Source organism: Anabrus simplex, chromosome 1 (genome assembly GCF_040414725.1).
Source record: "Anabrus simplex isolate iqAnaSimp1 chromosome 1, ASM4041472v1, whole genome shotgun sequence".
NCBI lineage: Eukaryota > Metazoa > Arthropoda > Insecta > Orthoptera > Tettigoniidae > Anabrus > Anabrus simplex.
The window spans coordinates 721,559,068-721,586,340 of record NC_090265.1 but is presented as its reverse complement, the minus strand read 5'-3'; the positions used below and the strand labels follow the sequence as shown (position 1 = coordinate 721,586,340).

The 27,273-nt window shown below is 40.7% G+C and overlaps 1 protein-coding gene across 1 annotated transcript in view; it reads right to left on the bottom strand.

Annotated features, from left to right (window-relative positions):
* Positions 1-295: 295 nt before the first annotated feature.
* LOC136856818 (homeobox protein Nkx-6.1-like) overlaps positions 296-27,273 on the bottom strand; it is a 109,172-nt gene continuing 82,194 nt past the window's right edge. Inside the window, exons 2-3 of the mRNA XM_067134957.2 lie at positions 8,867-9,063; positions 296-481 (exon numbers count right to left, since the gene is read on the bottom strand). Of these exons, the coding sequence (XP_066991058.2) occupies positions 296-481; positions 8,867-9,063 (383 nt within the window). The remainder of the gene's footprint in view (positions 482-8,866; positions 9,064-27,273) is intronic.

Sequence of the window (27,273 nt, the reverse complement as noted above, 5' to 3'; positions counted from 1 at the left end):
CATGCATAAAAATGAATGAATTGATCACGATTATTTTCCGGGACACCGGTACAGATCTCCGAATTTCTCGGGGCATATGGTCACCGTACCTACAACATGCCACCGGACGTCACCTAGACACATATCGGACTTAAAAAAAAAGAAACAGGGCAAACTGAAGGAAAGCGAGTTCCGTTAGTAATTCAGTTCAACTGAGAGTACATATTTCTGTGAGACACACGTGTTGAGTAGGGTGCACAGTAATTCACTGGTAAGTACCGTGACTGTCAATGTTTGTACCCTCCCTGCCCCCTCTTTATTCAGGCACTGTGGGGTAGCAAGGCGTGTCGTCTCCGCTATTGCTCTCCCCGTCACTATCCTCCATGTCCAGTTGCTGCTGCTGCATCTGTTGTTGGTGCTTCAGGGCTGCCAACCTCTGCTGCTGTAACTCTAGGTGCTGCTTGCGCCACTTGATTCGACGGTTCTGGAACCACACTTTCACCTGTCAAGAAAAACAACAGTAAGAGCTGGGATGCTTATGACAGAAGAGATGGTAAATAGCGCATGCAAATATTGTTTTAAAATATCAACATATTATTCAGTGGAGGTTCTATACATAGTTTCGAAGTAGAATCGGGTTCAGTACCCGCTTAAGCTCGATCTACAACTAATTCCGTCCCTGAAGGGGGAGGCGGGCCTCCTAGACGGTGACGCCGTCTCACAGGCCAGGAGATTTGAATCGGAGAAGGATATGTACGGTGAAGGTGAGGGGGTTGGCGGTCGTGGCCTATACTAGGAACTGTCCCGGCGTTCGCCTGAATGGAGGAGAATGGAAAACCAGGGAAAACCATTTTCAGGACAGCCCCTCTTCTGCACGGTTGGCCGTCGGAGTGCAGAGCTGTTGGACCACGGACCAGCCGTGGTCATTCTACATCCACCGACAGCCGACTACAACCGTTTGGTAAGAGGCCATATTTCTCTGGGGAAAAAAATCGCAGCCACGTTATAATTGTGCTTGTCTATAGCTTAACCATCGGCACCTTAACCCCGAACTTGGCGATGTATAATATATTATACACTTTTTTATTGCTCTCTGTACTGCGCATGATGCTTAACACCGCGCAGTTCTTAGCAGTGTTTAGTGAACAATACCTCCCGAGAAAGTAGACTGGATAGTGCTCTTATCTTTATGGCATCTATGAAAACACATGCTTAAACTTCACAGCACACAGAAGTTAGAAAATTGGCGGTTGATTTGAACAAGTCATGTGTTGCAGGCGTAAGGAATTACAATGTTTCCAAGTTGTTTGAATATTTAATAAGACTGTTAATGTCTTCTTCTTATTTTTCTACCGCTGTTCCCACACTTGTGGCGTCGCAGGTGCGAATTGTGTCGCACACGTGGATTTGGCCCTGTTTTACGGTCGGATGCGCTTCCTGACGCCAACCCTATATGGAGGGGATGTAATCACTATTGTGTGTTTCTGTGGTGGTTGATAGTGTGGTGTGTTGTCTGAATGTGAAGAGGAAAGTGTTGGGAGGAACACAAACACCCAATCGTCGGGCCACAAGAATTAATCAGAGGCGATTACAGTCCCCGACCCGGCCGGGAATCGAACCCGGGACCCTCTGAACCGAAGGCCTCAACGCTGATCATTCAGGTAATGAGAAAAAGACTATTAATATATTAATTGTATTTTTTTTGCTAGGGGCTTTACGTCGCACCGACACAGATAGGTCTTATGGCGACGATGGGATAGGAAAGGCCTAGGAGTTGGAAGGAAGCGGCCGTGGCCTTAATTAAGGTACAGCCCCAGCATTTGCCTGGTGTGAAAATGGGATAGTGGGATTCGAACCTACTATCTCCCAGATGCAAGCTCACAGCCGCGCGCCTCTACGCGCACGGCCAACTCGCCCGGTAATTGTAATTTTAAGATCCCACTTTATATATCACAATACCACACTTAATATACCAGTTGGTCCTCCAGTCCCGTACTTTCTACTTATAAGTAGTGATGGGATAATCGAATACAAAATCGCTTATTCGATTATTTCATTTTATTCGATTATGTTTCGATTATTCATTCGAATGAATGAGGCAATCGAATAGTGAATAATTTTTCCATCCGATTATTTTTTCGATTATTCATTCGAAACTCTATTCGAATGAATGACGCAATCGAATAGTGAATATTTCTCCTTTCGATTATTTTTCGATTATATTTTCGATTATTCATTCGAAACTCCATTGGAATCAATGAGGCAATCGAATAGTGAAATTTTTCATTCTATTATTTTCTCGATTATTCATAAGGAACTCCATTCCAACGAATGGGGCAATTGAATATTGAATGCTTTCGAAATAATCCAAGAAAATTGATGTAATTAAGTTAATTCACTCATTTAGTTTCAACATTTTGAGATACATTTGGAAGAAAGCGTATTTCTATACATTCGCTTATTTCAATCGATTATCCATCCGACACAAAGCGAAAAATTGACTCATGACGCATCCGAATATTCTATGCGAAGATATTTGAAGCTCATTCGATTCTTTTATTCGATTATTTAAATAATCGCATGGAGGTTATCCGATTCTTAAAAGTATTCGATTATCCAATCACTTATAAGAGTCCTGCATTGTCCGGCTTCATGGCAGGGTCGGGAATTTTAACCATAATTGGTTAATTTCGCTGGCACGGGGACTGTGTGTATGTGTCGTCTTCATCACGACACGCAGGTCGCCTACGGGAGTCAAATCGAAAGACCTGCATCTGGCGAGCCGAACTTGTCCTCGGACACTCGGCACTAAAAGCCATATGCCATTTCATTTTTTCAGTGTCCGTCATTCACTAATGATGAAAGGGTTGCCTGGTCGCTGCTTTACAGGGGAGTGCTACAACGTGGTATATTTTGGATGTGAAACAAATACCAGTCATTTTACAACACGTTCTGTAGCAGAGTGCCTTTGTTCATACGCCAAAGTTGCAGAAAATAAAGTTTAATAACTCATTCATTTATACACATGCAGACATTCCACTCTACCAAACAGTTGCTTGTGTGTGGTACGTGCCTTGAACGATCCATTGCAACTCTGTTCGACGAAAAATATGTATATAAGGGAGGCGGCTATTTGGAAACCTCTGCGAGCTTCGGCTGCATTTCGACCAGACTCTCCACAGATTAAAATTATGCCCGTGTATTCGTCGTTGCTGAACACACTAGGCACTGTCGAGATGTTGACAGTAACTGTAGTACTACTGTATAAAATACCGGCATACTACTCAGTGTTCGAAAACGCGGCTTATTAACGCAAGGGGGTGCATGTGACGGTTAGCACTGAGGAACCTGCAGCGGGCGGCCGGTTGTTATCTCTTCGTATTCTGACGTAACCTACCTGCAGCCAATAGTACTTACCCCTGTGAAAATCAGTTATTAGATATCCCATTCATCAGTAGTGCATACGGGACACTTATAAGTAGAAAGTACGGCGCAAATATAATTCACTTGTTACAAATTACTGGTGTGACTTTTATTATTACCGAGCGAATTGGCAGTGCTGTTGGGGCGCGAAACATGAGCTTGCATTCGAAAGATAGTGGGTTCGAATCCTACTGTCGGTAGCCTTGAAGATGGTTTTCTTCGGTTTCCCGTTTTCACACCAAGTAAATGCTGAGGCTGTACCTTAACTAAGGCCACGGCCAATTCCTTCCCATTTCCTATTCCATCGTCGCCTAAGACATGTTGGTGCGACGTAAAGCAGCTCATAAAAAATAAAATAATTATAACATTTGTTGAAGTAATGTATCGACGAATGAATGAATTGAATGAACGGGTTACTGTAGTTACGTTATTTCACTGTATTTTAGTTATTTTAAAATTAAGGATTATTATTTCCCTTGAAAATCACGTGTTTTCGTTACCTCAAAACCCCGGCTGGTAAGTAGTTCAGATACAACACTATATCCTAAACCATCACCTTTCGCATATCCCCAGAAAACTTACCAAGTCCAACTGCTTTTCTAGCTTTCAACTTTCGTATCTTTGTGTGAAGATTTTTATTATCATAGGTAAATATCAGTAATTCGTCGGTATTAGCCACCTCCTCTACCTGGAATATCCAACTAGATTAAGATACTGCTGACTGAGTATCAGGCACGTAAAACCGCCACTGCAGCTAAGGAGACATATTGGAAGTTCAATGGCAAATATAGCGTCTAAAATGTAGGTCTATATGAATTATTGGAAGGGACGGTGCGACCAATAGTTAAGAATAATTTGGGTGAAAACCAATGAATTTCAGATCATAGCGAGGCTGTCAGGATCAGATTTTCGGTAGTGCAACAGGTTACTAAAAATGCTACGAAAGAAATAGAGAGTTATGTTCATGTTTCGTAAATATAGAGAAGGCATATGACAGAGGAAAAAAGATGTTAGCCATGGAGGGTGACTATGGGATTAAGGGAAGTTTATTAAAAGCAATTAAAGGCATTATGTTTACAATTGGGCTGCGATGAGAATTGACGGTAGAATGAGTTCCTGGTTCAAGGTACTTACAGGGATTACACATCTGTTTTTCATAGTTTATATGGATCGTCTACTGAAAGATGGTGTGAGCGCTGTCTCATCTACAACAATCATACCACCATTCAATGTACTGCCAACACTCCTAAATGTGGCCATTGCAATAAAGCTCACTCTACGCCCAGGTGTCCCAACACGCATCAACCCCCCCACTGCCATACCTGTGGTGGTTATAACGCCGAGCATTCTCGCCGCTGCCGCGCCGCCCTGCATCTCCTCAAAAAAAAACAGAACTTATAGCCCCTATCACCACCATTGATCCACCTACATCACCTAGCCGTTCCCTTTTCCATCACCTACAGTCGATGATCTAATTCGTTTTGTCACCATTTCATTACTAAATATCCACCCCTTCAACAGACCTTAGTTCTCACTCACAAGCTTCAGCAAATCAAACATTCAGTCTTCACTTTCTAACCACCCATTCCGGCCTAAATTCGTATTTCAACTGTACACCATTAGAAACCCTTGTTTGAACGCATTCACAGCCCCTCAGCTCAAGCAACTACGTCATAGAATCGCATCCTCTCCAGTCTTTGCAATCACCGACTGAAGTTACATTCTATTCACCGTAGGCTTATGAAATTATGTGCAATTCTTCACATATGTGCTACCCTGTCTTCGGCGAAGGGACCAAGGAACAATGAAAACAAAAGTATTTAATTGATGTTTATAGCCCAAGTACTGTTATTAAACTGTACAAGGAAACAGACCTCTGTAACTGATAATGATAATGATAATGAAAAAAATAAAGTTCCCAACCTTTTAGTAAAGTGGCCAAACCCCTCCCATCTCCTCCTTCTTTCATCGCATCTCCTCCTTCCATCGCATCTCCCCAACCCGTCCGCATCTCTTGGCCAGAGTGTGGGCGTAACCCTCTAGGTGGCCCGTCCCACCCCTTCAGAGTGGAGAATGAAAACATTGATAGATAGCTGAAAGTTATATAGTGGCTGAGAGTAATTCAGTTAGATGGAAATGTAGTAAACAGTTGAGTCTAGGTTATGCTGACGACTTGGTTTTAATGGTAAGTAAACTGTGCTGAAATCCAGCAGTCTAATAACTTGTATCTTGAAAATAGGTGCAATGCGTATTAAACTCATGTCAGTAGGTTTGAAATCCAAGAGAAATGAATGTCAGATTGGAGATACAAAGCTGACACCGGTAGATTATTTCAAGTATTAAGGATGTGTATTCTCCCAGGATAACAGTATAGTGTAGTAAGTGAGATTGAATCAAGGTGCAGTCAAGCTAATGCAGTGTGCTCGCAGTTGCGATCAGCAGTAATCTGTAAGAATATTTATATCTGTCTGTTTTCAGACCAATTGCGGGGGTGAGTTGAAATATCTTCCACGTGATATTTTTAACATTTTAAGAAAAACGTGTAACCTCTATACTATTATACTTACAAACTTCAAATTTAGTGAATTAATTGGCATTTGTTATCTCTATAAGTATCCGGAATAATCAAAGATCCGAAGCCATTGTTGCCAAGAATTTTGTATATTTTATTTGCACGTTGTCACTTTTGAAACTCAAATTGAAGGGAACAGTGAAAAAATGAGTTATAGGATTTTTTAGAGCAAATACAACTTCCATAATTAATAACATTATGCTTTATTCTATCTTCAGGGTTAACAATGCGAAAACGTGAGTGGTTATACAAGTTTAGGCATTAAGGTAATTGGCTGTCAACACACTCAGTACTCACAGTTACAGCTCACAAAAACTAACTGATGCTTACTCTAACACCCTAAAAGCAAGGGCAGCGACAGTGGCGTGACCTAATGCGAAGCATCATGATTGGTGCATACACGTTGCAGGTTTTGAAACTCACCCCAATATCCAAAACCTTATATTACAGCACTTGGTTGACTTATGCAAGATTACTTTTCAGCACATGGTAGAGTTTGATATTGACGACCAGATGGCATGCTTAACGCAATTTGACGGAAAATGGCACGTGGCAGGTTTTGAAACTCACCCTCTCAATTTTGCCTTACGGCAGTGGAAGTTGAATGGGCTCAGGATATGTTATTCATGAGTTAGATGTAACAGACATGAAAGTAGCGAGAATGATTGCTGGTACGAACAAGTGGGAACAGTGGCAGGAAGGTACTCGGAATGAGTTGATAAAGCTAAAGTAGGAATGAATTCGAGTGATGAAGCTGTACGCATAAACCGGCTTTGGTGGTGGGGTCATGTGAGCAAAATGGTGGAGGATAGGAGAATAATGGACTCTGTTATGGAGGGTAAGAGTAGTAGAGGGACAGAAAAACGACGATGGTTAGAGTAATTTTGTAATGATTTAAAGATAAGAGGTGTGTCCACAGAACTCGTTACAAATAGAGGATTGTGGAAGCGTTTAGTACATTCACAGAGGCTTGCGGTCTGAACACTGAAAGGCAGAACAGTCCATAATAAAGAAGTAGCCTATGCTATTATTATTATTATTATTATTATTATTATTATTATTATTATTATTATTATTATTATTATTATTATTATTATTATTATTATTATTATTATTATTATTATTATTCATTCAACTTCTCTAATCGACCAACTACGGACCACGACCACGATAAGCCTCACTTTACATTCTGGCATTTCTTCATTTTTCACTTGATCCACATCGTCTTCATTAGCTCACTGTGTTTAGCACGACATACTTCTGTCAATTTCGTTCCAGTTGCCCGGAAAGTCCCAAAAGTCTTGATGGCTGCTCTGAAAAGATTTCGGTCTTGTGCATCTTCTGCTTGTATGCCCACTTCTTTAAGATCTTTCTTGACATTAACTTACCATGGCATTGCCGTTTTTGGTTTTGCGTCAAATATACTGAAGATACGTTTCGTCCAACGAGAGTCGATCATCCGTCGTATATGACCGTAGAAGCGAACTCTGCCTTTACGCATTGTGTCCGTGGTCTTTTTTATCTTAGAGTATACTTCTTGCCTGGATTTTCTAACGTAGATGCCATTTTTGTAGTTTGGGCCAAGTATGGTATGTAGGATCTTTCTTTCCTTCCTCTCTAAATCCGCGAGCAAACATTCTTCGGACATGATAAGGCATTCAGATGCATACAGCGATACTAGTTTGACGACAGTGTTGTAGTGACGAATTTTTGTGTTCAGAGAAAAGCACTTTTAATTGTATATATTGCGGGTGGCTTAGAAAGTTACTTCCATCTTTTTTTAATTCTTGCTGCTATGGCCTCTTTGTTAGTTCCATTTTGCTGGATCCATTCCTCACGGTATTTAAATTTATTAACGCGGTTTATCGTTCCATATTTGGTGTTTAGTTGTTCCGTATCATCTTTGACGTTCGACATTACTTCTGTCTTATTATTATTATTATTATTATTATTATTATTATTATTATTATTATTATTATTATTATTATTATTATTATTATTATTATGCAATTTTTTGCGTTAAACTGATCAGACGATGGTGGGAGAGAAAAGGGCTAGGAATGGAAAGGAAGCGACTACGGCCTTAATTAAGGTTCAGCCGCAGTATTTACGTGATGTGAAAATGGGAAAGCACGAAAAACCATCTTTAGGGCTGCCGACAGCGGGGTTCGAACCCACTATCTCACGAATGCAAGCTCTCAGCTATGCGACCGAAACCGTGCAGCCACTCTCTCTTTATTATTATTATTATTATTATTATTATTATTATTATTATTATTATTATTATTATTATTATTATTTGCGTATGGACCCTGTTGGATCACGCACTACATTTATGATTCGCCTTTTTAACATACCATACATTCTTTCACTGTGTGCCTGTTTCCTTTCTTCTGACCACTTAGTCCCCGATCTTTTAGGGACTTCATTCTCTGGCTTTACTACCCAACTATTTATCTTGTGACGGTAAATGTTTCTGTCCAGTATTTCTGATGGTTCTATCTGGGCCTTTTCCAGATCATTTTTAACATCTTGTATCCATGGTACGTTCTTCAGTTTTTCAGTATATGTTACAATCTTGTGGGTTACCCTTGAAGACGACAGTCTGTGAACGTGTCCATAGAATTTTAGTCTTCGTTTCCTGACGTCTGCGGCAAGGTTAGACAGTCTTTCTGTAGCTTTGCGTGATTTGAGCCTATACCCTTCTTCTCTTTTCTCTGGGCCCAGAATTTTTCTCAAGATCTTCCTCTCCTCCTTCAAGATGTTTTCCAGATCACCTTTATTATTAAGTACCAAGATTTCACTTGCATACGGCACTTCAGGTTTAATCACCGTATTATTATTATTATTATTATTATTATTATTATTATTATTATTATTATTATTATTTACCTGGGCCTCAGTGAGCTGCAGCGCGTGCGCCAGGTAAAGTCTCTCGGGCCCCACCATGTACTGCTGACGCTCGAACTCCGCCTCCAGCCTCTCCAGTTGTTCGGGAGTGAAGATGGTCCGAACTCTCTTCGACTTGGCTGGCTTCTTGTGAGGACCTGCAGCGGACCCCGACAACGTAACGCCGTCACACAGCTTGTCTGGAACAAAGATAGATACTATCAAGACCCGGCAGTGTTGCCAACACAATTTTCATTTATTAAGCTAGATCATCATCCAATGCAAGGCAGAAAAAGCTGAATCAGAACTAGAATAAAGTTAAAAAATAAGCCAAGTATTTATACAGCACTGCTCACCGAGTAGTTCAATTAGCAATCTACTATAAACGCAAGCCATGGATATTTAATTATGTAGCCTACTCTGAGCTATGCCTGACAGGTGGAAGTGGTGGTGATTATTGTTTTAGAGGAAGTACAACTTGGCAACCATCATCTACATAACACTAAAGCGATGCGAGTACTCAACTAAGGGTCCCATGGTCGCCAACTCAAGCTCCCAAGCCCCTGGTGTGTGTGTGTGTGTGTATATATATATATATATATATATATATATATATATATGTGTGTGTGTGTGTGTGTGTGTGTGTGTGTGTGTGTGTGTGTGTGTTTTCGTTCATACTGAGGGGACCACAACGCCGCATCACATGAGGCACGTTGAAGGAAATAAACTAGATATAGTGGGCAAAATGCTAAGTTGGCAACACTGTCAAGACGAGGTCATAGCAGGAGATCCGCTACTAGACAGCATGTATACCACGATAGTATTGAACCGCAACCGCAAAAGAATTGGCCGACAAAGAAATTACGTGAGGATATTCGTAAACTACCGATAGGAGGGTGATTCCACCTGCACAATATGTTTATCTATTTCAAGGAAGAGGATTTTGAAAAAAATCATGTGCAAGTTCGCGGCCGGGCTGGCGAGACCTGAATGCGGGCAGCTTACGTAGCAGACATACGTCACAGTGAAACGAAAGAGCGGACACACTTAGCAGAGAAGTGGAGCAGTGGCGTCCAATTGTGACTACGAAGCTCTCCTGCAGTACTCAGCGAAATTGATTTTTTAAAGGACTTTATAATAGCAAGAAAAAGAAAGTAAACTACATTTACAGGATATTCCTGTTTGACTTTTTATACTGCACTCTATATAAGTTTTATTTTCTTATATTTATACATTCAAAGAACGTTATCATATTTGCCTCACGATTTACAAAGGTACAGGGTTTAAGCGTACAAGCTACCATTAACAATTCCTTCGATGGGAATGGCAGTATTTCCATTTTAAGAAACGTAAAATTCCTGTTATTCATTCAGAAAAACGTAATATCTTTACATAATTCAACAAGTTTACTGCCTGATTTTACACAGTGTTGTAATGTTATGTGACTTGACCTGTTCGCTGAATTTCTATTCATAGTATTTAAAGCTTATCAGGCGTCCGATGATAACAGCTAGCCTCTAAATGGCGAGAGACTTTCATCACTAGTGGAGAACATAGACATTTACTATGCAAGATTGAAGTACAACAGTGTAAATGCATCTACCAAGTATGCCTTCAAATAAATAACCTAACTGATGTTATTCCTGGATTGTAAGTTTATTGGTTTATTGGTGAGTTTATCAGATAATTTAAATCTAAGCCACAGATTATCCACATTCACTGCGTATTATATTAGAAATTAGAAATGTTTCTAAAGGACCTCTTAAAATTTAATAGTGAAAACTGTAATTCATTTCGTAGGCACACAAGAATATATGAGGTTGTAGGCTTAACTTTATTGTATCCGGTCAAAATACAAAAACTGTACTGAACATAAATAACTTATTTCTTACAACGTAAATTGAAAATGACGTAGATTTCTGTGCACTTTCTTTCGTTATTTTCTGTCTCCATTTCAAACTCGTGTATCGCAGCAGTGATCGAGAGTGACAGGGAGAACTTCGCCCAACCTTCACGGCCTGTGACGTAGCATCGTCACTGCACCTGATCAGCATACGCTCTTCGCCTGCCTGTCCGACTCGTTGGCTGAACGGTCAGCGTACTGGCCTTCGGTTCAGAGGGTCCCGGGTTCGATTCCCGGCCGATTCGGGGATTTTAAGCTTAATTGGTTAATTCCAATGGCACGGGGGCTGGGTGTATGTGTTGTCTTTATCATCATTTCAGCCTCATCTCGACGCGCAGGTCGCCTACGGGAGTCGAATAGAAAGACCTACACCTGGCGAGCCGAACCCGTCCTGGGATATCCCGGCACTAAAAGCCATACGACATTTCATTTCATCGCCTGCCTGCCCCCCACTTACAGTAATATGCGCCCGTGGGTCGAAATGTCCAGCGTACTCCTCTGGTATAGACAATATTCCTTTGGAATATTAATATAAAATTTTGTAAACATCTTCCCTTCTTAGAGATCTAATTTAATTCAACCTGGACTGTATTTTATCTTCATAATATATTTTGTAGTAATTTAGTAAATCTTTGTATCTCTTTGGGTGAGATATTCTCAATGGTCCTTGAGCTTGCTTTCATACCAAAGAGCGCAAATGCATTTCTCTGCTATTTATAACGAAAACCACCAGTAGCATACACACGCAAAAAGTCTCGTCAGTAACAATACCGAGAATACACGTGTGGATCACTATTTTAAAACTTTGAACTATTGTGGAATAGACGCGAAATAGGTTTTTGGGCTTATGCCATGTCAAGAAAACAAGGAAAAATTATTTACGTTTACACTCACCCCGTGTTTTTCTACACACTTTCTTTATATTCCTCGGCTCTATTCTATTCCTCTTTCTTTGCACTTTATTTTACTTTAAGGGGGCACATACAGCTCAAACCTATCTAAAATAGGTAATATTCAATTTCAATTTTTACAGCTTCCACAGGGCCTTCTTAGCTAAACTTTTGCATGCATGACTAAGAGGTCCTTGTAAACCTATATATTTATCAATATTTAGAAAATTATAATTTTTAAAGATGTTTCTAGGCATTTCAAATTTTGCAGTTTTTTTCACACAAGAGTAGCGTTTCCCTCGTATCATCCACAATTTTAGATTGATTCAAATATTTTTTGATTTTATATACTCCCAAATAATTGAGGAACAAACTGAATTAAGTTGTCTAAAACATTTTATTTTTAAGTAATATTTTTAAAACAATACTTCCTATCATTCATTTTTAGGTAATTTTATTTCAAAAAATATTTTTTAAAAAAGATCTGGCTATGATGTTACTACGAAATTAATTCACTTTTTAGAACACTAGAAAGTGATGTAAAATACAAACTTTCATGCTCATATCTTGAAAACTGTTCATGTTACAAGGGAAACCGTTTTGAAAAACTCAAGTTGCGATAAATGAGCATTAAAGTTACAACTGAAATGAATGAACACTAGAACATCCCTGGTGCATACATGATTCCCTCTTGTGAGTTTCTCTGGGATGCTTTTTCCATCCTTAGTCTTCTCCTTATTTTCCTTGCCTCCTTTGTCGATTATTTAGCTCTTTTAAGGCTGTAAGTGACTCGTTGAACATTGATATGGCTGAAAGCCTGCAGTACTCTCCAGGAACAAGTTGTGCTCTTCAAGAACTTTCAATCTACTCCGCATACCATCATTGAAAGTCATAGCAGCATCATTTAGTGCTATGCCTACCACTTTATGCCCTGCAAAGCCATTTTGGGAAAATTATCCAAATTTTGGAGTTTAGGGATTCATTATTATTCTGGGTGTGGCCTCCTACACACATCTTGGCCTCCTACACACATCTTCAGGAGATCTGTTTTAACCAAATCTTTAAACACAGGTTTGACAACCTCCATTATAGAAAGGGATATGTTATTTTTGTGTTTTTAAGGCTGAACTTTCCCTTCCACTACGGTATTTTGGTAAGAGCACCAAGAATTAGGTCCCTTTGGGCAGAAATAATGGTATGGCTTGCCATCTGAGGATGCTTTGTAGTACCATACAGGCCAAATAGCCTTCCTCGTCTCATTTACAGAATTACAGTTTTCCCTGATAGCATTCCCATAATAAACAGGAAGATATCCTCTTTCCCATTTTTCATTTTAAAATACAACTCGCTAGACAATAGATTTACGTAATAAAAACAGAAGTCACATATGCATATCTGTAAACAGCTGATCTTTTGTAGGCATGGTAACAAACAATAATAAAAGGAAGTAGATGTCGCTACCAGTGCCATGGAAGTGTGAGAAAGTGAGCAAGTCATATGACAATCAGTCCCCGCGGCAAATATGAATTTGCCTGTAGTAATAACTCGGAAACAAGGAATGAATGCGTTCCGATCTATGTGACAGCAGAATGGAGCGTGGTGCCTGCAGGGATTTAAATGACGTTTTAGGTCATAACTCAAGAACTATTGCAGATATTAATGTAATTCTTTCATGGAATTACACAGAAGAGTATAATCTAAGATCATATAACAAAATAGAAAAATCAATTTTTTGACCACTTAAGCTGTATGTGCCCCCTTAATAATTTCTATTTATTTCTTCCTCCCCTGCGAACCATGTGACCTTGCCGCGGTGGGGAGGCTTGCGCGTGCCAATGAAGCAGATAGCCGAGGCGCAGGTGCAACCATATCGGATGGGTATCTGCTGAGAGACCAGACTAAGAAATGGTTCATCGAAAGAGGGGTAGCAGCCTTTCGGAAGTTGCAAGGGCGGCAGTCTGGATGATTGACTGATATGGCCTTGTAATAATACTCAACATGGCTTAGCTGTGTTGATACTGCTGCACGGCTGAAAGCAACGGAAAACTACAGCCGTAACTAACTTCCGAGGACATGCAGCTCTCTCTCTCTCTCTCTCTCTCTCTCTCTGAATGATGTATTGAGGATGGCTTCCTCCCGGGTAAAATATTCCGGAGGTAAAATAGTCCCCCATTCGGATCTCCGGGTGGGGACTACACAAGACGGGGCGACTATCAGGAAGATGGATACTGACATTCTACAAGTCGGAGCGTGGGATGTTAGAAATTTGAATCGTTGTGGTAGGTTAGAGAATCTGAAAAGGTTGATAGATAGACTAAAGTTAGATGTAGTTCGTATAGGGAAGTGAAGTACATTGGCAGAAAGAGCAGGACTTTTGGTCAAGCGACTACAGAATTATCTATATATATAAAATAACTTGTCCTGACTGACTGACTGACTGATTCATCATCGCCGAGCCAAAACTACTGGACATAAAGAAATGAAATTTTGGGGATATATTCATATTAAGATGTAGGTGCTCGCTAAGAGAGGATTTTTGGATATTCCTGCGCTAAGGGGGTAAAAAGGGGGGTGAAATTTTAAAATGAGTGTATCTATATCTCAAAACCTTAAATGTTTACAGATGTAAAAATTGGTATTTAGAATCTTCTTTAAAAATAAAGAAACACGTATTTTTTTGTTTTCGGAAAATCGCAATAGGAGGAGTGAAAAGGGGTGAAAAAGGGGTTGAATGCCTTTAATGAGGCTACTTATATCTCAGAACCTGAAGATATTACAGACCTGAAAATTGGTATATGGGACCTCCTTTAAAAATAAAGAAACACGTATTTTTTAGTTTTTGGAAAATCCAATTAATGGCGGTTAAACAGGAGTGACAAATTGGGGTGAATTTTTTGAAAGACTATATTTACAGAATATCTTGGAAACGTAAAATGTTACAGACGTAAAAAGTGGGTGTTTGGAATCTCCTGTAAATGTAAGGAAACATAGGTGATTTGTTTTTGGAAACTCCACTTAAGGGGAACTCAAAAGGGGTGAATTTTTAAAATGAGAATTTTTACAGTATATCTAAAAAAACTTAACATGTTACAGAAGTGAAAAATGGTATTTTTTATCTCTATTAAACATAACGAATCGTTTATTTATAGTTTTCGGAAATACCACTTGGGTGGTGGGGGGTGGGTAAAAGTGACTGAAAATGGTGTTGAATTCTTTTAATTAGGCTACTGATATCTCAAAAATGAAGATGTTACAGACGTGAAATTTGATATGTGCAATCTGCTTTAAAAGTAAAGAAAGACGTATTCTCGGAAAATCCAATGAAAGGGGGGGGGGGGGGTGAAAGAATTGAAAATTTAATTGACTTAATTGTATGAGAATACATACATCTAATAAAAACTAAAGTTGTTACAGACGTGAAAATTCGTATTTGGATCTCCTTTAAAAACAAAGAAAAACACGTTTTGGTGGGGAAACCATCTTGGAGGGTGGGAGTGTAAAGTAGTTGAATTCCTTTCATGAGGACACATACATCAAAAACTGAAGAAGTTAGAGTCGTGATAATTGGTATTTAGAAGATCTTTTACTATTAAAGAAACAAGTATTTTTTGCGGGAAAATTCACTTGGGGGGGGGGGGAGTAGTGTGAAATGAAGTGAAAAAGTAAATTATTTTTATGGGGATATTTATATTTCAAAACTGAAGGCAATAGACGTGAACATTGGTGTTTGGAATCTCCTTTAAACATAAAGAAACAAGCCTTCTTTTAATTTTTTTTTTGGGGTGGGGGGTGGCGGTAAATAAACTTAACGGCGGTGGAGTGTAGAAGGAGGTGAGACCTATTGATTTTACTGTTCTTAATGTATTTATAAGTATCCTCCGTTGCTCAGGCGGCAGCGCGCCGGCCTCTCACAGCTGGGTTCCGTGGTTCAAATCCCGGTCACTCCATGTGACATTCGTGCTGGAAAAAACGGAGGCGGGACAGGTTTCTCTCCGGATACTCCGGTTTTCCCTGTCATCAGCCATTCCAGCAACACATGATAGTAATAATAATAATAATAATAATAATAATAATAATAATAATAATAATAATAATAATAATAATAATGTTCCGGACCGTCGTCAAATGTACGGACCGCGCTGGAAACGACTCCTGGACGGATAATGACTAAGAATGCAGTCCGGCCGCGGGTTCAGTGCCGCCAAAGCACCCAATATGACACCACGCCGGATCTCCTGAAGGATTTTATACATATTAAAATGATTATAGGAAAAGATGGCAAAGATTTACGGACCCAACTGACCGGGAGGAATACCTGAGCCTAGCCCGGGAAGTACGAAATCGATTCCTGGAAAGGAAGATTGAAAAATGGGAGGAAACGTGCCGTAATCTAATAGAAAACGAGTCAGATCGGGAATTTTGGTGGATTCTCACAGAAAACGAGTCAGATCGCGAATTTCGGCGGATTATATATCTAAAACAATAAGCATTCAATTATAAATTTCAGTATAATACCGTAGCGAAGCACGGGTATCTTGCTAGTTATTAATAGAAAATCAAACATAGGAAATGCAGAAGTTGGTTTAATAATAAATAAGAAAATAGGGCAGCGGGTGAGCTATTACTACCGGCATAGTGAAAGGATTATTGTTGTTAAGATAGACATCAAACCAATGGACACTGCAATAGTGCAGGTCTATATGCCTACTAGTTCAGCGGACGATGAGGAAAATCGAAAGAATATATGAAGAGATAGAAGATTTAATACAGTGTGTAAAAGGTGACGAGAATCTAATTGTGATGGGAGACTGGAATGCAGCGGTAGGCCAAGGAAGAGAAGGTAATGCAGTAGGAGAATTCGGAATGGGACAAAGGAACGAAAGAGGAAGTCGGCTGATTGAATTCTGTACCAATCACAATTTTGTCCTTGCTAATACTTGTTTCAAACACCACAAACGACGGCTGTACTCATGGACGAGACCTGGAGACACTGGAAGGTATAAAATAGACTTCATTACGATTAGGTAGAGATTGAGATACCAGGTGTTGGATTGCAAAACTTTCCCAAGAGCAGACGTGGATTCTGATCACAACTTGTTGGCCATGAAATACCGTCTGAAGCTGAAGAAATTGAAGAAGGGAAGAAATCCAGTGAGATGGGATCTAGACAAGTTGAAAGGAAAGAGTGTGAAGAATTGTTTCAAGGAACATGTTGCGCAAGGATTGAATGGAAAGGCTGAAGGAAACACAGTAGAAGAAGAATGGACAGTAATAAAGAATGAGGTCAGTAGGGCTGAATCGAGCTGATGAGCTGAGATCGTTGTGACTAAATTTGACGAGTAGAAGAAATAGAATGTTAGGACACATCTTGAGACACCCAGGACTTGTTCAGTTGGTTTTTGAAGGAAGTGTAGAGAGTAAAAGCGGTAGGGGTAGACCATGGTATGAATATGACAAGCAGATGAGGGCAGATGTAGGCTGTAGCAGTTATGTAGAAATGAAAAGGTTAGTTCAGGATAGGGTGGCACAGAAGGCTGCATCAAACCAGTCTATGGACTGATGACTCAAACAACAAGATTTATTTCTTCTACCACAGTCGTCCCTGATTCGTCTGATGACCTTTCTGTTACTTCGCACGCACACACAGTGTAATGTTGAACTTCTTAATTGGAGCTTAGATGGTGTGATCAGCTTCTGCTTGGAATGCTGGCGCTATGCCAGAGTGAAGCGAGCATCTGGTGACGAATGTGCGTACCATTACCACTTACTATAACCACCGGTAAAGCCAGTGGTGGCGATAAGGACCCCGCAGACCCCGCCCATGACTGTTCCTTACTTCAGTAGATGAAGGCTGATTTTACATGTTGATAAAGCTACAGCACAGAACACAGTATTATTTGTATTACAGAGGGTTACTCCAAACTCTGGCAGTCGTAGGGCAGAGTTTCTTTCGTCAATAGGAGTACAGCAGTTATTTCTGAAAGAATGTGAGTTCCCAACCTGTTCTAATAATAACCATCCCTTGCTGTCACTCACAACAATCAACATGGCTTTTGAAGTAATTATCCAGTTCTGAGAACCCGGTAGCCAGCGAAGATGCGATAACAAGGACATCCTCCTGATCTAAACTGGAAATACTGAAGTTTCAAGCCTGTTTATAACTCTTGGCAGTCAGTGCAGTAGCTAAGTAGGCCTACGATGGATGGTTGAGTTGTAAATTATTTGGTCCTCGGATCGAGACTATTTCTTAATATTGTGACGGCCAGCGTGTTTTGGTTACTAAAATTGGAATGTGTATTTCTTGTGTGTGTGTTCGTACCATTTTGTATTATTTTTATTCCTTAGGATTTGAAAACTAAATTGTGTAACTCATTATTATTATTATTATTATTATTATTATTATTATTATTATTATTATTATTATTATTATTATTATTATTATCGCCATTGCTGTTCATTGTAATAACATAGAACCTTTTATTACTAAATAAACTTGTAACTTTCCTTAACAGTAAACAAGGGGACCATTTTGAATTATTGCGGGGGACCGAGCTTCTTAGCGGCGCTACTGGGTAAAGCATTCTTAAATTCAAACCCTCATTACTGTAGAAGTCTTCCCCGTGTACAGTCGAGAACCCGAAAATGATATCTACTATTTTTGTCTGCCCTTTATACTATGCTCGTCTGACGAGAAGTCGTGCGCATGCGCCATTCTCAAGTATCAAGGCCTGACAAAATACATCGGTTCCGTCCGCGGTGATTCTTGTGAACTGAGGTGCAGTGGTGGTTCGTGACATTTTACTCTGGCAGGGCTGTGCCTCCATCTCTTCCGATCAAGTTTTCACTGACCAGCACCACGATACTTTTAGATAAATAATAATAATAATAATAATAATAATAATAATAATAATAATAATAATAATAATAATAATAATAATAATAATAATAATAATCCCATGGCACTGGCTGAATAGAAATCTGCTTCATTCATTAATTAAGTACACTACAATGAGATTTATGCACGCACATTAATAAGCTAACAGCTAATGCAATCCCGACTACTATGGCACTGTCTCACTGTGAATAATCGCAAGTGATAATAATGACATTCATGAAAACAAATAAGCATGAATACGTATTTAACAATTTGACCACCCTACAAATAGTGTCATCGGGAATCGAACCTGGGCTTCCGGGGATGGCGGCTAATCACACTAACCACTTCATCACAGAGGCGGACTAGTGTACATATTTAGCCATTTATATTACGTATGAAAATCCTAGCGTGTTTGTAACGTTTTTCAGTCTTCCTCATTTTAGCCTCGGTCGTTACGTCATCGAGACAGGCCTTCGGAAGTCCCGTTAACGGAAACGAACGGACGGGTGAAGCAATATGCTTCTTAGCGGCAGTAACCCCTGATTAAGTGCTCACACGTGAGCTGCCTGACGGGGGTGAGGAGAAGGGTTGTCGCTCATAAAACTCATGTGCAGCTTCTTTTACAAAAGTAATTTATCACAAGTTCAATGTGGCCACATGTCTCATTAACTGCGCGCTGGAGTGGAAAGTGACCATTCATCACTCGAGGTGAGAAACCAGGACCCCCTCAATTGATACGCAGATTGCTTCCAGCCAGTGGCTCCGTGCGCCATTTTCCATTGTTCAAACGACTGCCTTCTCCATTATTTCACGGCGCTCTCCGACAGGCAAAGTATTAAAGAGCTGCTCATATAGCGTGTAACCAGATACTTGGGAGACAGCCTTTCAGCCCTCAGTCTGCAAACCTCTGTGGATTAGCTAAGCGCTCCCTCAATACTCCACTTACACCTGTTACCTCCTTTACCTCCGTAGTTATTACCTTTAAATAGCTGTCTCTGTGGATGAGGGGTACAGCGTCCGTATCACAAGATAGCGGGTTCAAACCCGGCAGTGGTAGTCCGATTTTTGAACTATCACTACTACTAAATGGTTTTCATTCTGAAGAGAGGGGCGGGCCTCCTAGACGATGACGCCGTCTCTCAGGCCAGGAGATTTGTAACGGTGAAGTGGTTTCGCCATGTAAGAAGAATGAGTGCAAACAGGACTGCAAGAAGAGAATATGAAAGAGAAATTAAAGAAAAAGACCAGTGCACAGATCCAGAGGAAAATGGACCGATCTGTTGAAGAAAGATGTCCAGGAGAGAGGACAAGATTGGGAGAAGATTAGAGAGAACAGTGGTTCATGGACAGACAAAGATGGAGGGGGCTCGTACACCACACCCGGGCAACTGGAGATGGTCAACGATGATGATGATGATGATGATAATGAAGGAGATGTTCAGTGGAGGTGGGAGGGTTGGCGGCCGTGGCCTATACTAGGAACTGTCCCGGCATTCGCCTTAGGCAGGAGACTGGAAAACCACGGAAAACCAATCTCAGGACAGCTGACGGTGGTGGCCAGCCCCTCTCTGTCTCCCGAATACAAAGGTGTAGAGCTGTGGCCACCCCTCCTCTGCTCGGTTGGTCGGTCGGAGTGCAGAGCTGTCCGACCACGGAACAGCAGTGGCCACTTGTGGTCCGAGACCCACTCTGCATCCAACGACCAGGATTTTTGAAGGCTGGAGAAAGGTCTATTCGACACTCCATCTCGTAAGATGTCACCATGTAAAAGACCTCGGGTGATACATTTGGTGACCCACGAGAGATTCGGTTTACTCTGCCCCCTAGTAAGCCTAGAATACAATGAAAGAGAACGCCAAAATTGACGAGGAGACAGCCGGATGGCGTTATATAAAAATGTCTGCACACGGTAGCCGATGCCAGCGTTCAGTCCGCAAGCCTCTGTGAATTTAAGAAACACTTCCACAATGCTACATTTGTAACTACCTCTGTGGCCTCGTTTAGTTCTATACCTCTTGTTTTTAAATCGTACCGTACTGTACAAATTGATGACAATCCTAAAGAAGCATGGAGTTGATTCGAGAGATAGAAGGCTAATAAAGAATTTGTATTTAAGCCAGAGAGCAAGAGTGAGAATAGGAGATGAGATGAGTGAAACTGAATTAGGATGAGGTGTAAGACAGGGCTGCTCTTTATCACCGACACTTTTCAACATCTATAACGAAGAAATACTCAATGAAAGTTTTAATGGAAAAAGGAGAGTAGAGTGTGTAAGATTTGCAGATGATATGGTTGTGATGGGAGAAAGCAAACGTGAAATGATACTAATGTTAGATGAACTCAACATGGAACTAGAAGAATATGGAATGAGAATGAATAACAAGAAGACCAAAAGTACGATAATTGGTGGAGGAGGTAGAACTTGTCGTATTAGGATAGGGGCGAAGAAATAGAGCAAGTCAGTAACTTTAAGTATTTGGGAAATATGATCAGAGATGATATGTATTAGGCGACAGAAATTAAGAAAAGAATTACCATGGCAAAAGAAGGCTTTCAAAGGAAAACGAAATTATTTTGTGGACCACTAAACACAGATTTGAGGAAAAGACCTGCTAAGTATTATATCTGGAGCATAGCGCAGAGACTTGGACATTACGAAAGGAAGACGCGAGAAGACTGGAGGCACTAGAGATGTGGGTATGGAGGAGAATAAAACAAGTGAAATGGGAAGACCGGGTGACGAATGACGAGGTATTACAAAGAGTTGGAGAAGAACGAAGTATGTTGCAAATCATTAGAAGGAGAAAAATGAACTGGATCGGACAGTGTTTGAGGAGGGAATGTTTATTGAAAGAAGGAATAGAAAGAATGGTGAAAGGCAAGCCAGGAAGAGGAAGGCAAAATATCAAATGCTGGACAATATCAAAGGAAAGAAATATTCGGACATGAAATATTTGGCGCAGGACAGGCAACAGTGGAAGAGGTTCACCCGATGACAAGACCTGCCTGGATGGTGATGTTCTGCAAAAATGTATGTTTGCATGACATATTTGCCCATCCTACAGTATGATTTATTTAAGGTTCATTTACCTTTACACGTAAAAACAAAGGGAAATGAACGCAACGTATATTGTTCTGATGGACTAAATGTCATTATGTGGCTGGAAGGCGTGACCGGTCTTAAGGAAAATAATGGATAGGAAGAGCTTTGTGAGATATAACCTTTTGCCCAAACAGCGATGATAAGTTCGGTCAAGGTGCCATTTTAAGTCTATGGCATAGGAAGCCCGACACGAGGAGCCATATTTAGACCATGATATCCGGAAGTGTTACTCTGTGTGTATTTGAGCTATACCCAGCCATATCATCCTTTCGGATATACCGTTTCAATTTCGGCGTCTGCAGTTGCCCGTTCGTTTGAGTTTCGTTATGAGAATCAACAGGGCACAATGACAATCGCTGTAATTTGTTCGACAGGATATTCGGAAACTGTGCTTCTCCCATAGTCAATTGTACGTGCGTTGTTCAAGAACTGGAAAGGAAATAAGGGTTGGGCGCTATGTCTCTGTTTCGGCGCACTGTGCCGGTGCAGTTATGTTCCGCTGTTCCGGAACACCGAGTGTCAGTTGTTCCGAAACATTCTCAAGCGAGACAGAGATAGTGACTCGCTATCCCGTTAGAAGCGCCCCTATGCACTGCCCTTCGCCCTTCGCCTACTACCGGTACCTGACTGTCGATACTGGCAGTGTACTGCCACGTGTTGGTGTGTTCCGCGTTCTTTCATATTCTCTTTGTTCTGTGACTTCCATTGTACCGGCAACTGGCTTTCGGTACTTGGGAATAACTTAATGTGTTCTGTTTTGTAAGAGTGTTTTCATCGAAGCCTAGTAATGTATATCGTACGAAAGACTGTAAACTTTGCATAATGTCGCACCGGGGTCCTGTTTAGGACTTGTTTTACTAGAATAAAACCGTACAGAATGAAATGCAATTTATGTTCTTCTATTTTGTCTCCAAGAGATCTTCAACCGGCACAATGACGAGATATTTCAAACTTAATCATCCCACAATATTTATTTTAGTGTTATGCTTGCATATTGTGTTTAAGTTTTATTTTCATGTTCTGCTTGTATAATTTTATTTTTAATCTCCTGTTCTATTTGTATATAGTGTTTAATTTTTATCTTCGTGTTTTGCTTGTATGGGTTAATTTTGATTTTCGTGTTCGGCTTGTATATTGTGTACTTAAATAGAGTACTGACGAATGTTTCTTCAACTGCGTGAGTATATTTTTAATTGGTTAATAATAAAATTGTGACGTTTGTAAACACATCTACTGCTGGTGTAAATGTGACAGGTGTATTTCAGAATGAATGAAAACATTCTTATCCTAAAAACAACATTCCGACATGATTTTTGGGTGTGTATTTCAGAGTTCCGACTGCTTTTTCACGTGCTGTGAAGTTTTATCATGGCCCTAATTACAATACAGGCCGATATATTCAAATGGTGAAAATATCCTTGGATATTTAAACACCTGCACATGCACTGCCACTGTAAACGTGTTATGTGTATTTCATATTGACCGAAAATATCTTAACCTAAAATTTTCAGTGTTCCGACTGTTCCTTCACGTTCCGTGCAGCTTTATGCTGGCCGTAACTATACACAGCATGTCCGGTACAGGCACATTCCCGCTGACACGGAGCATATCATGTAGCCTCAAGAAGTTCTCTCTACCGCGCAGTTACAGTCCCGTGTGCCGTGTGCCGGCACAATGTACCGAAACACTCCACCTCAAGCTCCTAATGTTTCGGAATAACTGACTGTTCCGGTCTGCCCAACCCTAAAGGCAATCACTCCATACATCTTAGCTTCAAATGGAAGGACGTTTAATATAGTTTTTACAGACGCACTATAAGGAAAAATTAGTTTGCTTTTTATGTAATAAATGGTAAATGAAATGGCGTATGGCTTTTAGTGCCGGGAGTGTCCAAAGGACAAGTTCAGCTCGCCAGATGCAGGTCTTTTGATTTGACTCCCGTAGACGACCTGCGCGTCGTGGTGAGGATGAAATGATGATGAAGACGACACATACACCCAGCCCCCGAGTCGGCGAAATTAGCAATTATGGTTAAAATTCCCGACCCTGCCGGGAATCGAACCGGGACCCCTGTGACCAAAGACCAGCACACTAACCATTTAGCCATGGAGCCGGACATAATAAACGTGTTGGTTTATTTGTTCCACCCACCAACTAACAATATAATCTGAAATAAAATAATATAATTCATGCACTTTATATAAAAACAGTGTTCGTTAAATAAATCATGTTCAATAGCTTGAAACTTTTAAATATTTAGATGAGTGGAGGAATAATGAAAACCAGAGTCTGGAGGCGAGAAAATCAAAATGAAGGCAGCCGAGACATAAAATAAGAGATCATTATCACGGGGAGCTAAGATCCGACACTACCAGACAGTTGTAAGACCAGAAGTTTTGTATGCATCAAACACTGAGCTTGAGAAACAAAGCCTCAAAAAGAGAACTGGAGAAACTAAAAACGGCTAGGGAGAAAGATCTTAGGACCCGTTAAAAATGAAGAAACATGGAATCTTAGGAAAAATGAATAAGTGCATAACAAGGTGGGCAAAGTAACAGACGTCCCCAGGAAAAGGAGGCTGACTTTCTTCGGTAATGTGTTCCGTATATCTGACAGCAGACTACGAAACAGGTCCTAACAAAATTTTGGCACCAAGCAGAGGCTGAGAGGTATAACCGAACAAGATGTCCTAGATAGACGTATCTTTAAACAAAAAATCCAGAACTGGAGTGTACCTGAAAATGAGATCAAACGTGTGACACGGCAACCCTCGGCAGAGGACAAAAGAATCGCTCACATTAGGAGAATGAAGGACATGTGGGCAAGGATACGTAAATATATCTGGAAACTTAACCCTGGAACAGTACAATAGGGTACTCAATGCCCCGGAGAATATTTGTTCCCCGATTAAGTTATGTTGGCACAACTTATAAGCACCCTCCTCCTGTGACTTTGACCTGACTTCAACTGCCTTTCTGCCAATGTATGTACGTGTTAGCAGTTATTTATAGCCAAAGCACCGACTGGAAAGATGGAGTACTCTTCAAGTTCCTGAAAGTTATCCCGTGTATAATAACTACACAACTTTTGAACACAATGTTGAGTCAAAGACAATTCCGTGTATACAAGGGGAAAGATGTAAGCAACCAAAGATCGCCGAACAACGGACTACGTCGAGGGTCGGTTCTTGCTCCCTTGTTGTTTATTTTATACATTGCAGAATGTCGGGGAGGCGTTCAAGGAAATTTGGATACGCATATGACTGGGCAATCACTATCAGAAACCAAACGGAAGAGATATTGACAAAAGACCTTAAGAAGTTGACACATTGCTTTAAAATGAGGGGACTCAAACCAAACACCAGCAAAACTGAAGTCTGTTGCTTTCATCTAAGAAACAAACTAGCTAATAGGGAGCTAAAGGTGTACATGGACAACTGTCAGTTGAGACCCTAGATATCTAGGGGTCACAATGGGTAGAACATTGTCTTATAAACAACATCTCCAGAATGTTGCTGCAAAAGTAAGAACTCGCAACATCATTCATAAACTATGTGGAACAACTTGGGGATCTACAGCTGCAACTCTGCGATGCCCAGCCCTAGGGTTCGTGTATTCGACTGCCGAATACCGTGCTGCTGTCTGGCTAAATACTGTCCACACTCAACTGCACACCACAATGCGTCTCATCACTGGCACAATCAAACCTACTCCCATGCATTGATTACCAGTGTTAAGTCATATTCCCCCTCCAGATCTCAGACGTAAAGATGTTCTAAGATAATTCAACAAAATAATGAACAACCCAGAACTGGCGAGACATGATATCGGTGATGCAAATACTAATCACCTGCGTTCAAGAAAACTACCAACAAGAGATGCCATGATCTTGAGGGACAGCAACTACCAAACTTTCGTTGAATGGCTGAAGAGACTCAACTACAAATACTACCCAACAATGCCTCCATGAAGAAGATGCCATCACCTGGTTTCAACCTCCCTTAAAGACTATGGTCCGCACTGAACAGGATTCGAACCAACCAGGGGAACTGTGCAGCCTTCCGCTACAAGTGAAACAGAATTTCAAACCTCAATTCGACTGCTGTGCTAGACAACAGACGATCCAGCACATCATCACCGACTGTAACACAAGAAAGTGCTGGTGACTTTGCTCTCGCGGCCCTAGAAATTACAGACTACATCCCAAATTTACATATAAAATGAAAATCCACAGCCTGTTTCCAGTCATTTGACCGGGTCAGGAATGGAATGAATGAAGCACCCTTCTAGCGGCGAGGATGGAAATTGTGCCGGCTGTCGAGGCCTGTCGCACTCCTCTGGGGCAATGATTAATGAAATGAAATGAGATTGGAGAGTGTTGCTGGAATGGAAGATGGCAGGGAAAACCGGAGTGCCCGGAGAAAAATCTGTCCCGACTCCTCTTTATCCAGCACAAATCTCACATGGAGTGACAGGGATTTGAACCACGGAACCCAGCGGTGAGAGGCCGGCGCGCTGCCGCCTGAGCCACGGAGGCTTCAAATTTATATATACGTATATAGAAATTTAGATCCAATCTAATTCAGACACTATATCTCTAGCCATACGCTAAATCAATAGCTAAAGCAGTGTCTCTGAGGCATTCGGTACCCCACTATACGGTTAATGTAACCTTTCCTTCTTCTGTCGCTGGTATTATTTTTGAAAGTCAACTAAAATATAATTGTGTAGTTCCTGATATGTGTTAACCAAATGGATTATCTTCAAAATGATGAACATATTGTACACGATTTAGACATTTTTGAGGGTTGTTCTGATAAACACTGTGTGCTTAAATGGATAGGCTACATAATTTACAGAGAGAACATTTTTCCAGTAAGTCAACATGTAAAATCCAGGGAAGGTTTTCTCTTCAAATTGGGAGAAGAACTGTTGAGGCCTTGGATGTTGCACAGACTTCAAATCTCTACTCCAATCGATCGCCCGGAAGGTGCTCCGTCTGCCCAAGATCTAAGGACTCCAAGACCACTGTGGTGTGAAAAGAATGCAAAACGTTTGTTTTAATACACTGTATCTTGGTCTTTTGTTGTGATTGTGAGTTGTGAGGAGTGAAAATGGTGGTTATGTTCAAAGGCGATCAAAGAACGAATGTCTGCAAAAATAATGAAACAAATTTAGCACTGTCCTATTTTGAAATGTTCATACAGTTATTTTCATTGTAAAACGTTAATATCGCGAGTATCCTGTGCCGCAAGATTCATTTTACTCGTTTGTATTTGCAGTTTGTTGTAGTGCCGTACATAATTGCCGGGCTGAGTGGGTCAGACGGTTGAGGTGCAGGCCTTCTGACCCCCACTTGACAGGTTCGATCCTGGATCAGTCCGGTGGTATTTGAAGGTGCTCAAATACGTCAGCATTGTGTCGGTAGATTTAATGAACGTAAAAGAACTCCTGCGGGACTAAATTCCGGCACCTCGGCGTCAACGAAAACCGTGAAAGTAGTTAGTGTGACTTAAGGCCAGTAACATTAACTTTCTTCCCAGTGCTACTGGTGATAGCTTGTGTTCTTTCAGTTTTTCATTCCAAATTCTTGCTGTTTTCACCAGGACGCAATTGAATAGGAGATAAACCATCACCT